The 16,523-nt window shown below is 39.6% G+C and overlaps 2 protein-coding genes across 2 annotated transcripts in view; both read left to right on the top strand.

Annotated features, from left to right (window-relative positions):
- Positions 1-2,247: 2,247 nt before the first annotated feature.
- On the top strand, positions 2,248-13,706 carry CASP1 (caspase 1, apoptosis-related cysteine peptidase). The gene is made up of 10 exons (XM_014539826.1): positions 2,248-2,341; positions 2,894-3,160; positions 5,901-5,963; positions 8,043-8,158; positions 8,824-8,997; positions 9,405-9,639; positions 10,048-10,191; positions 12,246-12,355; positions 13,053-13,156; positions 13,622-13,706. The coding sequence occupies exons 1-9, from the start codon at positions 2,335-2,337 to the stop codon at positions 13,149-13,151; spliced, it is 1,215 nt and encodes a 404-aa protein (XP_014395312.1). The 5' UTR covers positions 2,248-2,334; the 3' UTR covers positions 13,152-13,156; positions 13,622-13,706.
- Positions 13,707-14,906: 1,200 nt separating this feature from the next.
- LOC102257847 (caspase-13-like) overlaps positions 14,907-16,523 on the top strand; it is a 48,128-nt gene continuing 46,511 nt past the window's right edge. The window contains exon 1 of the mRNA XM_014539841.1: positions 14,907-15,063. Coding sequence (XP_014395327.1) covers positions 15,057-15,063 — 7 coding nt within the window. The 5' untranslated portion in view covers positions 14,907-15,056. The remainder of the gene's footprint in view (positions 15,064-16,523) is intronic.

Genomic DNA, 16,523 nt, shown 5'->3' with positions numbered 1-16,523 from the left:
TTTTTTATTGCTGAGTAGTATCCCAGTGTGTGTATTTAGCACAATTTGATTACACATGCATGAACCTAAAATAGATATTTAGAATGTTCCCATTTTTTTAGCATCTTCATTTTTGAGTACACAGTGGGCCCTTGCTATGTAATGACTCTCTACTTAGCTTCCCAGGATCAAAACTTATGGTTCTACATCCCAGGCATACTGCCTGGCCATCCTTTCTGTGGCTGAAATGCTACCTCAGCATGTTTCAACTCATCGGTGTATGGCCCTGGCTTATAGGGAAGCACTCCTGTGAAATCCTTAAGGCATTTCAGAAATAAATGAATAAATATAAATGTATACGGGAAGAGATATACATGCAATTTCTGCTTTCTTCCCTATAACAAGCTTCCCTGTGCCAAGGGTCACAAGATTGTGCTGCATACTGGATTGGGTAAGAAGCAAAGTAAAAATAAAAACACACTGAGAAAAGTCTTAGATTAAAATCTATACAGTGGATTTTATTCTAATGAAAAAATAAATTTAACAAGTAGCCTACATCACACCAAGAAACTGGTGGTCCATGTGTTAAAATGTAAGTTTGCTTTTAATAGTAAAACAGTAGTATTACAGCTAATAATATTTAATTTAGATATTTCCTGCATGTATGCATGCTCACACACACACACTGAATGTTTTAGTAACTCTGTGTTAATATTCTCTTAAGAAACCAAGGTAATATTCCCACCAGTATTTTTAGTAAATAAATTGATAACTTTGAAAGACTAATAGGCATTTTGTTATTAGTCTATCTTCCTTCAACCATATCTATGAAATAAATTGGTTATGTTGAGTTTATTTTGGGATGAGCAATTAAACACGTGCTTACAAAGAGCAGTGACTCTTTAGGCCTTCCTGTGCTCCTCTGTCTTCAGTTTTAACATCCTCCATATTTCATCTATGGCTTTCTTAATTAATTTCTCCTTAGCACTTACCAAACTCTCACACTATCCCAGTCACATATTGGTTTCACCATTCTCTTCTCACCTTGAATGTGAAGCCATGAGGCAAGGGACCATTGGCCTGGAGCCTAGAGCAGTGTCTAACATGGAGTAGGTCACCCAGATATATATGCTAAGTGACTGAATGAATGAATGAGATGGAGGAGAATTCTCACAAGAGAGAAATTTAACTAGATAACCTGCAAATAACTAACCTTGGCTATTTAATTTAGAAATATTTAAATTAAAACAATATTAATAACAAATAATAACATTGTGTGCTCACGATGTGCTATGCAATTTCCATATTTTCATTCACATAATGTTCAAAGGTGTGTAGCTATGTACTATTAATTAATTTATTTTACCAATAGAGGAACCAAAAGCATAGGGAAGTTTACTACCTTGTTGAAGAAAGGGAGGTTAAAATGCTATCAGACATTCTGAGTCCAGAGTCTGAGCCATTAGTCTCTACAGTATCCCACAAAACCGAATAACCTGAAAAGAAAGTGTTAGATAAGAAAATATTTGATTCTGGTGAAAAATGTTTTCACTCCTAATAGCAGAGCTGCTTCTCAGAAACACATAGATCCTAGGACATAGCAGATCTGCAGGACGGGGACACGGATCACAATGGTTCAACTTCTCCAAATTCTATAGATTTAATGTATGTGTCCCTCCAATACTCAGATGTTGAAAACCGAAGGCCCACGGTGACAGTATTAGGAGTTGAGGACTTTAGCAGTTGAACTGATCATGCGGGCAAAAGCCTCATGAATGGGATTCACACAATTGAAACAGAGATTCCAAAGCGCTAGCTCACCCTTTCTGCCAGGTGAGGTCATGGTTTGAAGTCAGCAGTCTGCAACCCTGAAAAGGGGCCTCACCACAAGCCAACCATGCTGGCACCTGGTTTTGCGCTTCCAGATGCAGAACTGGGAGAAATAAAGTCCTCTTGTTGATAAGCCACCCAGTCTGTGGCATGTTGTTACAGTAGCGTGAATGGGCTAAGACACCAAAGGATGAGTTGCTTTCCTGATCACACTCCCTAATGAATGAGAGATTCATTAGTGTGTGAGTTGAAGTGAATGCATACTTTCTCTTCACTTTCTTATCCTCTGGGCTGCACTCCCTTCCTACCCCAGCCTCATCCAGTGCTGGTGAAGGAAATTTTCCAAGCATGTACACCAGGAGGCACTCTGAAGGTAAGCAATAAGATTATTACTTTGGAGAAAAATAAAGACATGCATATGAATGAGCAGTTGGTATTTCCTAATAAGTGTACACGCCCTGCTGAAAAGGAGGTGGAACATGCTTTCAGTTTCAAATTGCACTCCAAGGCTAGGAGAGAAAAGCCATGGCCGGTGAGTTTGGGGTTTTTTTTTCTTGTTTTTGTTGTTCTGTTTTGTTAGTTTGTTTACTTTCTAGAAGGATAGGTCTTGGGGAAAATTTTTGAAAGTGGCTGGCTTTTGGGGAAGCCATAATTAAGTTCTGTGAATGTTTAGGTGAACTGGGTGAACAGAACTGAGGGAGAGGGAAGAAAGAGGAGGAAGGAGGAAGGGATGGAGAGAAGGGGCCTTAAAGGCTTAACTGAATTAATCTGCCAAAGGGTGCAGGATCCCCATGAGATGGGTACCAGCAGCTGCTGTCCCCCAGGGAAATAGGCTATCACTGTTTCCTTCTTTTATTATGCAGAGTTGAATAAACAGGAGGCACTGATAGTAAATCTCTGACTTCAGGCTCTCAGTGAGCACACTGGGTAACACTGAGGGGAGAGTGAGGGCTGTGGGTAGCTCAGGATGACTGAACTGCATGGGGAGGGACATTTTATGGATTAAATCTAAAGGAGGCTGTTGCTGACTTGAGAGGAAAATGAGGCTGTTTAGTGACTTGAGGAATCCTTGTGCTTCAAACAGACAAAGTCCTGAAGGAGAAGAGGATGGTTTTTGTCCAATCAGTGACCTCGGGCACCATAAATGGCTTGTTGGATGACCTATTAGAGAAAAGGGTGCTGAACCAGGAGGAGATGGAGAAAGTAAGAAATGAAAATGCCACAGATATGGATAAGGCCCGAGCTTTGATTGACTCAGTCACTCGGAAAGGGGCCAAGGCAAGCAAAGTATGTATCGATCACATCTGTGAAATCGACTCCCACCTTGCCGAGAAGATGGGGCTGCCCTCAGGTAAGGTCTACAGCTCAGACTAAAGTCCATGCAGGCCCCGTGTCTTTGCACCCACATAGGATTTCTTCATTGGTCATGTTAGTTTGCAGACAACGTGTTTACATCTGGCTTCAGGGCCCCATTTCTAAGTCAGTGGCACTATTGTATATCCCCTGTCTCGTTACTCTTTATTCTTATTCCTTTAGCCTCAGAGTCTTTCTAAGAATTAAAACTCACTTCCCATCCTGCGTATATGGTAGCTCAGTTGTTGAAGTTTATGAGAACAGTCTGATAAACTTCATACCACATTCTCTAGTCCTCCCGGCAAGGCACTTTATTTGTTTATTTGTTTAGTTAGTTAGTTAATTAGTCAGCTAGTTACTTAGTCTAGGAATCCCTAGTAACTTATATAGTTATCTGACATGAAGATTTAAAGTCTGTCATTGAATAGTTTTATAATTTATCTCCAAAAGTTTGCTCTCCAGGAGGAATAAAATATTTCAGTGATGGTGAAGCACTCAGAGAATAAACTCAATCCTGACAGAAAAGCTAGGATTTTAAATGTGGACTCTTTCATTTAATTGCCCTCTTGCATTTTCTTTGAGTGATGTTGTCCACTAGCATGGAACTAGGCTGTAGACCATTGTGTAAGGCCCGACCTCTACCTCACATGCTCCTGAGGCCCTGATACAAGACAGACAGGCATCTAACCTGCTCCTTCTATCCAAGGTCCCTAAGTCCCCCACGCAGCCGAGAAGGGAGCTCTGGCGGACTCTCAACCCCTGGTCTCTTTTATGCTTCCCAAATGCAATCAGAGGCAAAAGTTGTTCTTTGAAAGCAAGACCTCTTTTCCTCCAGGACTAGGGGAAGCCTATGCCTGGCTTACTGACATAGCAAAGCTCATCTCTCAGCAACTTCCTGTTTCTCTTTTAATACCTTTTTTTTCCATTTAACATTCCCCCAAATTAAAGACAATCTATACTAACAATAAGGATTCAGAATAATTGTATAGTAGCCAACGTTTCTTCTTCTTTGCCCCAGTTTCTTCTTCTTCCTTTCAGTTCATAATCCTTGAGTCCTAGAGGCACTTGGACAAACCACTCTAATAAAGCCAACACCTGGAGTCACCTGGCTGCTTGCCAGCTGATGCCTCCTCAGTCAGGCTGTCATGCCTTTGTCTCTCTCTCATCTACTTGGCAATTGTTTTCTGGGCCACAGAATATGGTAATTCAATGACATATTTGAATGACTCTAATGGGAGAGATCTTTCTAAAAAAAAGTTCTTGACATGTACACTCCTGCCACCACAAGGTTTCCTCCAGAAAACGTTCTTGAACTTATTGATGGTTAAGTTAGTTCAGCAGTCTGGATGGGAAGGATGGGACAAGCTGCAGTCTGTCACCTTGGGCTCAGCATTTTGAGGGACAGCCTATAGGTCTCCCTCATGCAGAGCAGGGAAGTGGACCATATTCTGTCTATGGAAATCTTGTCTTCAATAGTAACTATGGGATGAAAACTCAGTGTATTTCACATGTGTAAGCACATGCCAATTCTTAGAATTTCTGGATTAAACTTCCAAGGTGTGTATTGTTATACTAGAGGCCTCTTGCACAGATTCATGCACTGGTGGGGTCCCTTGGCCTAGCTTTGCGGTGATCAGACCAAAACTGGCTCTCTGACATCTCCCAAGGACTCCTGGATTGCAAGAGGGCTCAAGCCAGGCCAAGAGACCCCACCAGTGCCAAAATCTGTGCACTGGGCCTCTAGTAAGCATATAAGATCTTTGGTTAATCTCTTCCCGCCCTCCCCCCTCCCCCCTTGCCTCTGAGATTCATCAGTCTGTTCCATGTTTTCATGCCTGTGGTTTCCAATCCTGCATTTAGCATCATAGCTACCAGTTAAACAGCTGGTAGGCTAGTCACTTAGGCTTTTATATATGTATAGATTGAGATCCTTCTAAAAACTTTAAGAACCTTAAATGTAATTCCTGTCCTTGAAATTGACAAGCATAATGAATCGTGACCTCAGAGGATGCATTAATAGGCTTGAGTTGTTTTATGCAACCAAATAGTGGAACAGGCTTTTCAGTGTTTGTTTTTTCCTCAGAGCATGCCGCTGAGTAGGGCAAGTGCAGATTACAGAGACTGTGGCCAGGGCCCCTGTCAAGTGCATAAATCCGTTGAGCCCTTTGTGGGCTGGCAGAGTGCTTCAGTTAACCAGGGCCCAGATTTGTGTTTATATCCCAGCTCTACCACTTTCCTGATCTATGGCACTTAGAAAATTAACTTAACACTGATTGATGGTGGAGAAGTGAGTCGCCTCGTCATCATTTTCTGCTGCGATAAATCTCGGCAGTGTAATTGTCCAAGTCTTTTCTTGGTTTTCTCTAAAATCCAAGTCAGCTCTGAGTTACACAGCTTCACTTTGCATATACCTGTTATGCAGTAGTGGTCACCTCAGGAGCCACCTTGAAACACGCATATTACTAGTAAGAACACTCTTGCTTCTATAGCTGATGGAATCTCAATGCCACTTTCATCATAGAAAGCAGAAATCAAGGGATTCACTTGCAGGCACTCTTCTGTTCTGCCTCAAATGTTAATGTCCAGGAATTAATGTGGAGGAGGCTTTTGTTTCTCAGTGATGAGTGTGGTTCCAGGTAAACAGCTATTTGAACAGATCAAAGCTTGGGGACATTGTTTTCAATAGGGAGTTTCCAACAGATATAAGTGACTTATTTGTGGCCCTTATCTTTCCTCAGGTGCACAATCAAGAACTGATCATAATACACAATACTCCCAAGCAGAGATTCTTCCCTTCCCAGGTAATGGCATGTTCAAAGCAAGAACATTTTTGAACCCCATCTTCCTTGACATTAACTGCAGATTCTTGGGATAAACACGGGGTGAGGAGGCAATGGGTAATTCTCCTGGATTGATCCTATGCGCTTTGCTCTTTTCAATCGATTCTGCTTTAGCAGAGGTCATTCCTGCAGTTTCGCTACCATGTTTATACCAAAAAATTCTGAATATGTGTCTCAAATTCTGACTACCCACTTGAACGCCAAACTTGACCCCTTTTTCTCTACATGTCCAGAGCTAAACTTGCCATCTGCCTTCCTTCACACCTTGGTTCTCCTCCAGTTTTCTCTCTCTTTGTTATGGTGCCGCCATTACCAAGTTATTCAAACTAGAAACCTGCAATTCAATTTTTAGCTCTTTCTTCTCCCTCAGCTCTATCATTCAGTGTCTGAGATTTATTGATTCCTCTCTCAAATCCAGATCTGTGTAGCCACTCTCTTTGTATTACTCTAGTTCAGAGCTCCTATTCCCACAGTTCCCTAAGATTCTCCTGCCATAATCTCACTATATTTTTCTTGTATTTTAAAAAATAAATTCATCATTGTCCCCCACTGAGCTTTAAGCATTATGAGTCCAGCCTCTTATTTACTAAATAATCAGTGTTTTATTTGTCCTGGGACAGTATTTTACCCACAGTTCTTGAAGTATTTCAGCTGAAAGTGATTATTTTCTCTGAATTTTGGAAGATATTTAGAGGCCACAGATGCAAATATTTCACCAAATTATAAATTAGTCTAGTAAATCTATTAGGGGTGTTTATCCCATGAATTTTTTCTTAGATATTTCATGGGATGGAGACACTCACTATATAACCAAATGCTCATTCCTTTACTAGGAAAAATTAGCTCTAATGTAATTCAAATATTTGCCATTGTTCCTCAGATTCCTGTATGAAGAAATAGAATATTTCTTCCACCTAATAATGATTTCTATAGTTTTCTTCAATAAATAATTCCAATTATCTTTTACTTTACCCACAGTAAACACATTTCAGCCTGCCTTGCTTTGCCTAATTAAATGTATGATAATGTCTTCAAAATTTCCTTCAAAATTGCATATAACTTTCTTGTTGGAATGTTTAGTTTTTGATAGATCTTCCAAATATTGAGAAAATATATTTATTTTGAAAAAGATATTATGTTACTTCTTTAGCAATTACATCACACCATTGGGTGGTGTTGAATTTGTAATAAATAAACCTAAAGGCATCATTCACATAAATTACTGTTAAAACTCTTCCTCATATATTGGTGTAATCAATGTTTAGTGCTATAAATCCATCTAGTATGCATCTTGATTTTAGCATTTATCATTCTATTTCATAGTCATTCTAGTTAATATATTCAGTATTCCTCCTCCTTCTCCCATACATACACACATTAGAGAGATCCTGGAGAACAGAACAAAAGCCCTTCCTCCCTCCCTCCCTCCCTTCCTTCTTCCATTCCCTTCCTTCCTCCCTTCCTCCCTTCCTTCCTTCCTTCTTTCCTTCCCTTCCTTCCTTCCTTCCTCCCTTCCTTCCTTCCTTCTTTCCTTCCTTCCTTCTTTCCTTCCATCCTTCCTTCCTCCTTTCTTCCTTTCCATCTCTAATGCATCTTAAGTAAATAAAAAATAAACATATATATTTTTAAAACATTGAAATAGAGTGATTAAGCTCTATCTCAATTATATTTTATTATCAATATTAAATCATTTGAAATAAATTTATGTCCTAAATATTTTTTCTAACGTATTGATTGGTTTTTGAGAGTTATATCATGCATGGTTTTGAATAAATTCCCTTTTTATTCTTCTAATCTAAAATGTTTATAAAAATGCCGATCCTCAGAGATAAAGGCTGATTCTTGTATCGCACCAATAGAAACCTCCTCTGGTGTGGAATGTGTTCCCACAGCAGTGACTCACTCAGCAGAGTTGGCCAGGGTTTTTCTTTTAAGGATTCACTTCCTCCTCTGTGGCTTCATATGCAGCTCACGCTGTGAGGAGCACCTGGCAGGACACTCAGGGATGCCATTATTCATAATGTTTCTTGTCTGTTGCAGCTCCCCAGGCAGTGCAAGACAACCCAGCTAAGCTTGCATTCCCAGGACCAGGAGGGAGCCTCAAGCTTTGCCCCCCAGACATAGCACAAAAGATATGGAATGAAAAGTCAGCAGAGGTGCTGTGCTCAGAAAACAGGATCCGGGTGAAAGAAAAACTGGAAACTCTTTGAAAGGGCAGTGGAGCTTTCTTAGAGCCAATTTCCTAGAGAAGTTCTAGAAAATCATCCTGCTGCTTCCCTTACATAAAGGGTTCCTATCTCCTAGAATCCCAGGTTTATGTATTGAGTTCTAAGTTTGATACAGCTCCCTGAATAAATACTTATAATAACAACAAAGGCATCCATTGGATGCTTACTATGAATCAGGTACTGTTCTAAGCAAGTTGCAGAGTTGAGAAAACATATTTGAATTAACACCTTGAACCCTAAAAATAGCCCATGTTATAGATCAGGAAATTGTGCATTGGATGATGAAATATTTCGGCAAAAACAGTAAGTTGAGGAGTCGGTTTTAAAATTCTGTCATTCTTGCATCAAAGCCTGTTCTTCTCTCAAATCCTAACTAAAAAAAAAAAAAAATTAAATCCTAACCAGTTGTCATCTGGGCATTTGTAAACTCTATTTCAACTCCTATAGTAAGATTCATTTGCCTTTCCTGTAACTATGGTTCATGAAATTTGGTTTCTCGATAGAACTAGAGTGGGAGAAACAGTTTTATATCTTCATGATGAATATTTAATTAAAGGAAACAGGACCATTTATGCAATTTGCATTTCCGACAGATTTACCCAATCATGAAAAAGTCTACTCGGACACGTCTTGCCCTCATTATCTGCAACACAGAGTTTGACAAGCTTTCCAGGAGAGCTGGAGCTGATGCTGATATCAGAGGTATGAAGATGCTGCTAGAAGATCTGGGATACACCGTGGTTGTTAAAGAAGATCTCACTGCTTCGGTAAGGTCTTCCAGAATGTAGGGACAATGATCACACCCTTCATTTTACTAAATAGCTTTTGGTTGTAGCACCAGAAACTTAATTTCTCGATAATATAAAAGTTAAATTTGCCCTTGGAGGGTGCTTCTCACCCCTCCTAACAAAGAGTCTTTTAGCAAAAGTCTAGTGAAATTTTTATTTGGAAATTGTACTGTAAATAATAATACCCTTTCCTCTCTACTAGAAATTCCCAAATGGCATCCTACAACTCTATGTCATCTTTCTTTAAATTAAAACTTAAATTATCTTTTGTACCCCATTGATTTTTATATTGCCCAGGAATTCCTTAAGTGCCTTTTTATTGAATTCCCCAGGCGCTCTGTTAATGGATCTCCTAGTCCAGAATTAATGGCATGGTCTCTTTCCAGGACATGAAGGCAGAGCTGAGGGCCTTCGCTGCCCGCGAGGAGCACGAGACCTCTGACAGCACGTTTCTGGTGTTCATGTCCCACGGTATTCGAGAAGGCATTTGTGGGAAGAAACACTCTAAGGAAGTCTCCGATGTATTAGACATCGACACCATCTTTCAAAGTTTGAACACTTATAAGTGTCCAAGTTTGAAGGACAAACCCAAAGTGATCATTATCCAGGCCTGCCGTGGTGGTGAGTGCTGATGTCTGTTAGAACACAAGATATGCAAGCGTTGACCTCATCATTTCCATCCATGTTTTGTGCCTGCTCCTTAATGTCAAAGAATACCTACTGTCACCAAACAAAATTGTAGCTTCTGTGAGATATTTGAATGGTTAGTAGATATTTATTCTATTTTCAACTAAAGAGATACCACTTTTAGTCTCAAGACTTTGATGTTTTAGTGTCATTAGAATTCATTTAGGGTTCATAGAAATAAAGGTTGTTAAGAAGATAGTTCCTGGGATATATGTGTGTACACGTACATGAATGAAAGACAGCCACAAATAAATTAGTAAATATAGTTGGACAGAGGCTTAAGGGAGAAAATGAATCTTTTGGCTGTTGGTAGTAACAAGATGTCAAATCTTGTCTTTCTAGAGAATGAAGGGGTGGTGTGGTTAAAAGATTCAGCAAAAGGTTCTGAAAACGACTTCTCATTGGCTCCAGACGATTTTGAATATGATGCCATTAAGAAAGCCCATATAGAGAAGGATTTTATTGCTTTCTGCTCTTCAACACCAGGTAATGAGTGTCTGTATAGGACACCTTTGTGGGCGTTGCCAATACAGACACACACACACACACACAACACACACACCACACACACACTCTCTCTCTTTAGAGAATGGATATCTGTTGAACTTTCTATGACACTTCTGAAGAACAACGAAAGCAGTCCTCCTAGTTTAAAACTCCAATTATCCTTACCCACAGAGATCACATATATTTTCACTAAATTAGTAATTACTAAACTCCCATGGTGCAAACATAGTTTCCTGGAACTGCTTGGGATCAGTTGAGAAATATCTACACTGAAGTAAATTAGAAGGTGACTCCACTTAGGGAAGGTTTACAATGTTGGGCTCAATCAGCAGTTCAATTTGCCTAGACATCAGCATGTATTTACAGAAAAGTAGTATTTATAGGGACAGAGAGAGATATAAAAAAATCAGAAGAGGCATATTGAACCTCCAAGTTAAATTGTTTTCAACTAGAAGTATAGAGTGGATGAAAAAGAAAAAAAAACATAATGATTTCTAAATCTAGGCCCTAGTGATTTAGCCTCTCTGGGCTTTATTTGAATTCTTCACTGATCAATATCATAATATCTATATTATGTTTTGAAATTTCTTGAAATTCACATTTTGTGTGTGTGTGTGTTGACCATGTCTTAATGTAGAAATCCATCATTTTTCCCCCAAAATCAAAACAGTGATGCTAGGCAAAAAGTCCCACACATTTATAGCTTGAGTGTATTTAGCAGATTTTAGTATTAAACATAAATTTTCTTTAAAACCCTTTATTCCAGCCTTCCAAAAAGATTTACCTCTGGCTATATAGTCTTTTGTAGACCTCCTGGCTTCTCAAAATCTGTCTTGCTGAGTTATTTCTCCCTTTCTTTTACTTTCCTCACCCCTCCATTGCAGTTGACACTTAAAAACATCAACTCTGTTATCTTCAGTTAGTTATATTCCACTAGCAAACTTAGCTTCACTTTCTCTGGTGTTAATTGCAAGCACATTGTGGTGCTCTTCTGAACACACTTACTCCCTTAATTTCACAAAGAACGTGTGGACATGTCTGCCTCCATCCTCTCTCCCATCCCCTTCTTTTAATAGGAACCAGCTTCATAAAACACCTGTGGCTTTAAATAGAATTTTAACCTATTACTATTACATGTTTTATTACCAATACTATTGGCTAAAAGGTTTCGTTAAAGCTTGTGTCCATGGTTATATACAGAGCGATACCACTTTTCTCTTATACATTTATTTTTAAAATTTTAAAATGGCTCAGTGATTTCTATGTGTCTACTGTTTATATAATTAATATTATTCTTCAGTATTTCTTTTTCATAAGGCTGTTTTGTCCTCCAGTAGAATATGATCTTTCTCTCTTACACCTTTTTTAGGTTTGTACTTCTTTTATATTGGTAGCATTCTCATATTCAGTTAACATTTTCTTTGCACAAATACCTTATGATCAATAGTATTTAATTTTAATTAAATTATTTACAAGGTCGATATTTGAAATGTTATTAATATAATTACCGTGTATGGACTGGGTATAACACATCCTATATTCTCCTAGACACTGATAATACATTATATCTAATCTTTCAATATGTTTTTGTGGCAGAAAATTTTACCCTCCCTACCCTTTATAGTCAAGGCCATTGCATTTCAGAGTGTATAAATAACTTAAATTAGAGTCAGTAAACAAATACTCTTGGGATCCACACTCAGGTATTTCTTCCCTAAGGCCCAATCACTTCCCTCTACCTCATTCTGCCCTCCCCTCCGTATCTTCTAGATTTATAGATCCATGAACCCTAAGATAATACCAACCTAACATCTGCCCCTTCTATAGCATCCTTCATATGGCATTAACAATTGTCAAGTATCAGTAAAGTATACTCATTATACATTGGATAAAATCACTAAATGATGGCAAACAGTGTATAGAAAACAGCATGAATTCAACAGGCTTCCTCAGCTGGAGGGGAAATCCTAGCATTCCATCTTTTTGGCCATACAAGAACTTTGCATGAGATTTGGAATGTGCTTTATTCACAGATAATGTTTCCTGGAGACATCCCAAACTGGGCTCTCTTTTTATTATTAAACTTATCAAAAATTTGCAAGAATATGCCTGGTCCTGCGACATGGAGGAAATTTTCCGAAAGGTAAGGCTCTAGATCAGTTGTTCTCAACCTTCCTAATGTCGCGACCCTTTTTATACAGTTCCTCATGTTGTGGTGACCCCCAATTTCATTGTTACAAATTGAACATAATTATAGCATAGTGATTAATCACAAAAACAATATGTAATTATATATGTGTTTTTCCGATGGTCTTAGGCGACCCCTGTGAAAGGGTCGTTTGACCCCCAAAGGGTTGCGACCCACAGGTTGAGAACCGCTGCTCTAGATGTTTCTCATACTCTATTTCCCTGGATACTTGACTATCCCAGATGGAAACCTAGGGAGCAACTCTGGACAGGCTTATCTTTCAGAAATGCCCTTCTTTCCAAATGAGCTTTGAGTTTCTTCACTGAGTCAGCAACCCTGAAAGGCAGATCCCATCTGCTATGGTCTAGAAATCAACACCCAGAAAATAATGCTTTATCTTAACTCCCCTCGAACCCTAAGGAGACAAACAAGTGGACTCCAATTTCCCTGTATCCATAGCAATTAGATCCAGCAACAGATTAAAACAGCCTGGTCATCCCATGCTTGGATATGTATATTACTAGGATTCTTACAAATGCACAACCTTTTTGCTTTTATGACTTATTTTGCTATACTTTCTGTAAGTTTTCCAGCTTAAGTGAAGGTTCTCCTGCTCAAGAAAACAAAAATACAGATTCTCTTTTCAATTTAGGTTCGGTTTTCATTTGAGTCACCTGATGGTAAGGCACAGATGCCCACCACTGAAAGAGTGACTTTGACAAGATGTTTCTACCTCTTCCCAGGACATTAATATAAGTAAGTTGTATCAGTGTCAATGGACAGATGTGTGTGTGTGTGTGTGTGTGTGTGTGTGTGTGTGTGGTGGGGGTGGGCGAGGTTGGGGAAGAAGGCCTCAACTCCATCCTTATCAAAGTCTCGTATAGTAAATGGGAGGTACTAAAAAGATGCTTTCTGCTGGTTCAGTGCAGAGCATGCTGCTCTTCTCTCAAAGTTCAGCAGTCAGATGCCCCTTTCTCAGGGTCAGCTGATATAGACTGAGATGTGGCCATAAGATGATGAAAGTTTGGTTTTAGATGGCCCCTCCTTTCACACAGTGGGGCAATATGTAGACATAGCATGGTCTCTTCCTTCTGTCCCCATAAGTGGAGTGATCTTTTAACTTGCATTTCTTTTAGCAGGACACTTTTTTTAAATATTTGTGTGTGTGTGTGTGTGTGTGTGTGTGTGTGTGTGTGTGTGTGTGTCTGTGTTTTCTTGTAGGAAACCTGGAATCCTGTCATTCTGTTCCCGCTTTTGGAATCATGTCCGCAGGAAACAGACATTTCTTTCAACATTCTAATAAATCTGAAATTTAAAAAATGAAAAGTTGTTATGGTGTTTTTCTACTCTGAGAAGATAAGCAGTGGGATTTGGAGCTTTTAATGGATCCGGAGTCCTTAGACTTGATCCATGATCAATGAACAACCTAATAGCACCATTCTTTCTTTCTAGACACCATTTTATGGGCTTTCAGTTTTAGGGATACGGATGCCAATCACAGTAGCTACCTGACTTCAAAGAACCTGCTGCTCAGCAGGAGGGATGCAGAGTATGATAAGTGATGTATCCAAAATCCTAATTTACCACTCCCAGAAATGACATGTTTCTGTCCTTTCCTAAGGTCTTTTAGGGCTGCAAAGTAATTTTGACTGAACTCCAGGCAGCTCACAGTTTACAGTGCTATTGGGAACAGAACCCAACAAACACAAAACAATTAGCTGACAATACATGATACCCTATGTATGTGTTGTATACAAAGTAACATTGTTGTGTGGTGCATTGGTAATGAGTTTGGGGTAAAATCCTCCAGTCAGCAATGCTAGACTTGGGAAGGCCTGAAAAGACTACCTTTCACATGCAATTTGAGCCCTTCCTAATCCTAATCCATTAGGAGCAGAGGTGAATTTCTGACCTTTTGAAGACCTTATAAGTTGAATATCACAGTCTTTCCCCACTCCCACTAACTAATCTTCTGTATATATCTTTTTTTACTGCCATGCATTTGTTCTACTACAGCCTGAGACTGCTTCTCTGATGACTCATTGTTCAGAGAATATGAAAAAAATGGTAGTGAGAAGTCACCCTCAGCGAAAATTAAACATGAAGGCATGTTTAGGCAGTTACAGAAAAGCATGAGGAGAGTGGAGATGCAGATTCCTTCAGAACTTATCCATAAAATCTCAAAAGCACAGGCAGACAGGGAGGGGATGATACCAGCACAGTCAAAACAGAAAACAGAAGCTATTTTGGATACTTCTTATCTGGAAATAAAAGGAGACCTGTTAGTTTTAACTCCTTCATGAGTTTTCAGTGAGCAGAGGAGAAATACTGAGGGGTCAGAAAAAGGACAGAGAGAAGGAGGTGTGGGGGCATGGAAGTGAGAGAAGGAAAAGGGAAAAAAACAGTCAGAGGTGCCAGCCAATAGGAAAATGTTTCATCATTTGCATTTCTTTTCCTTTTTACCCTAAAGGAAGAAAGATTTCTTCCCAAGGGATTTTCCCGGACTGACTGGTGAACTCAGAAGTTCTAAGCAGCAGTTGCTCAATGTCTGGTTAGTTGCCCCCACCCCCTGCTATGAGGAAGTGCCAGAAAGTTTCATTTTCAAGCCTGTGACTGGCTTCGCAGCAGCAGGAAGGGGCTGAGGCTGTGGTTACCTATGGCTGGTGAGTAGGGGTCTTTTCTGACTAAAGGTCAGGGACTTTATTTATTGCTCCTGACGAACAGAAATAACAAAAGGGAAACAAGAACCTGTGGTTTGCAAGCTGAATTCTTCCCCTTATCGGGTCTGTGTAACTTGACTCATCCACAGGACATTGCCTTAGAAAGGCAGAAAAAAAAAAGGTTTCCAGGTCTTTTAGACCCAGGAAAAGTTAATTCCTTTCTTTCAGCTCTTGGTAATGAAGGGGAGGGAGAAGACAAATGGAGGAAGTTATTGTTGTGTGAGACAACTCTTGAAGAATCTAAAAGCCCTCTGAAATCTTCTGGCCTCCCGCTGTTTCCAAATTAGTCATCTGGGTGACAAACACTCGCCCAGGATCCCACCTGTGGTTGGCAAACTGTGGCTTGGGAGCCACATGAGGCTCTTTGGCCCCTTGAGTGTGGCTCTGCCTAAGCCTTAGGAGTACCCTAATTAAGTTCATAACAATGTACCTACCTATACAGTTTAAGTTTAAAAAATTTGGCTCTCAAAAGAAATTTCAATCTTTGTACTGTTGATATTTGGCTCTGTTGGCTAATGAGTTTGCCGACCTAGTAGGTGAACTTTGAATTCCCGCTCCCTTTGCCTTCCCCTGGATTGAATTAGGCGCTTGGTCTTTTGAGGAGACTGTCTCTTCCCCTTTCTCTCTAGCCCTGGTGCAAAGACTCGAGCACAGTTTTTCCTAGATCGCTATCACAGTTTTTTAACGGATCGGATCTTCCTCTCCAGGTTTTAACCCTCCAATCCATCCTGTTGCTTATACACAGAAGCGGAAAAAGCACGAGATGAGCTATGTATGCAGCTAGTAGTCAAACCCATCATATCACTTTTTTGTTTCATTTTCCTCATTTGAAAGGAAGGGGTTCAACGAGGTCATCAGTTTCTAAACTTTATAACAAATCTGAATAATCTCTAGTCATTTTTAAAAGTTCAGGTTATCCTGCCCCTGAATGTCTCCATCTTAAATAGGCATTCCTAGCCTTATAAAGATCTGCAGATAATTCTTATATAGCTGGTCTGGCACAGGTTTATTTGCAGATTAGAATCATTAGGAAAAGTAATTAGTTATCTTAAAGTTCTCACATTCTAGGTATCTCTACATGTAATTTTCTTACTCAGAACTACAGTGTCTCCCAGGTGTTTTTTAAAAAATGTCTGAACATTTCAGACAGGTTTTTCTACCTGTTAAAATATGTTTATCCATTTTTCCATTAATCTCTCTAAAATATGAATTTAACTTCACAAACAAATTTTATATTTACTGTATTTAGCTTCCTTTTTTATATATATATTACTAGAGGCCCGGTGCACAAAAATTTGTGCACTCGGGGGAGGGGGGGTTCCTCAGCCCGGCCTGTGCCCTCTCGCAGTCTGGGACCCCTCGGGAGATAACGACCTGCTGGCTTAGGCCTGCTCCCGGGTGGC

The sequence above is a fragment of the Myotis brandtii genome, unplaced genomic scaffold (assembly GCF_000412655.1).
Source record: "Myotis brandtii unplaced genomic scaffold, ASM41265v1 scaffold105, whole genome shotgun sequence".
Lineage (NCBI taxonomy): Eukaryota > Metazoa > Chordata > Mammalia > Chiroptera > Vespertilionidae > Myotis > Myotis brandtii.
The sequence above is the reverse complement of the archived record's forward strand: the minus strand, read 5'-3'. Positions and strand labels throughout refer to the sequence as shown.

Coding starts and splice junctions, on each gene's coding strand:
- CASP1 (XM_014539826.1), top strand. Junction 5,964..8,042: donor AGAGATTCTTCCCTTCCCAG/GTAATGGCATGT, acceptor TGTCTGTTGCAG/CTCCCCAGGCAGTGCAAGAC. Junction 8,998..9,404: donor AAGAAGATCTCACTGCTTCG/GTAAGGTCTTCC, acceptor GTCTCTTTCCAG/GACATGAAGGCAGAGCTGAG.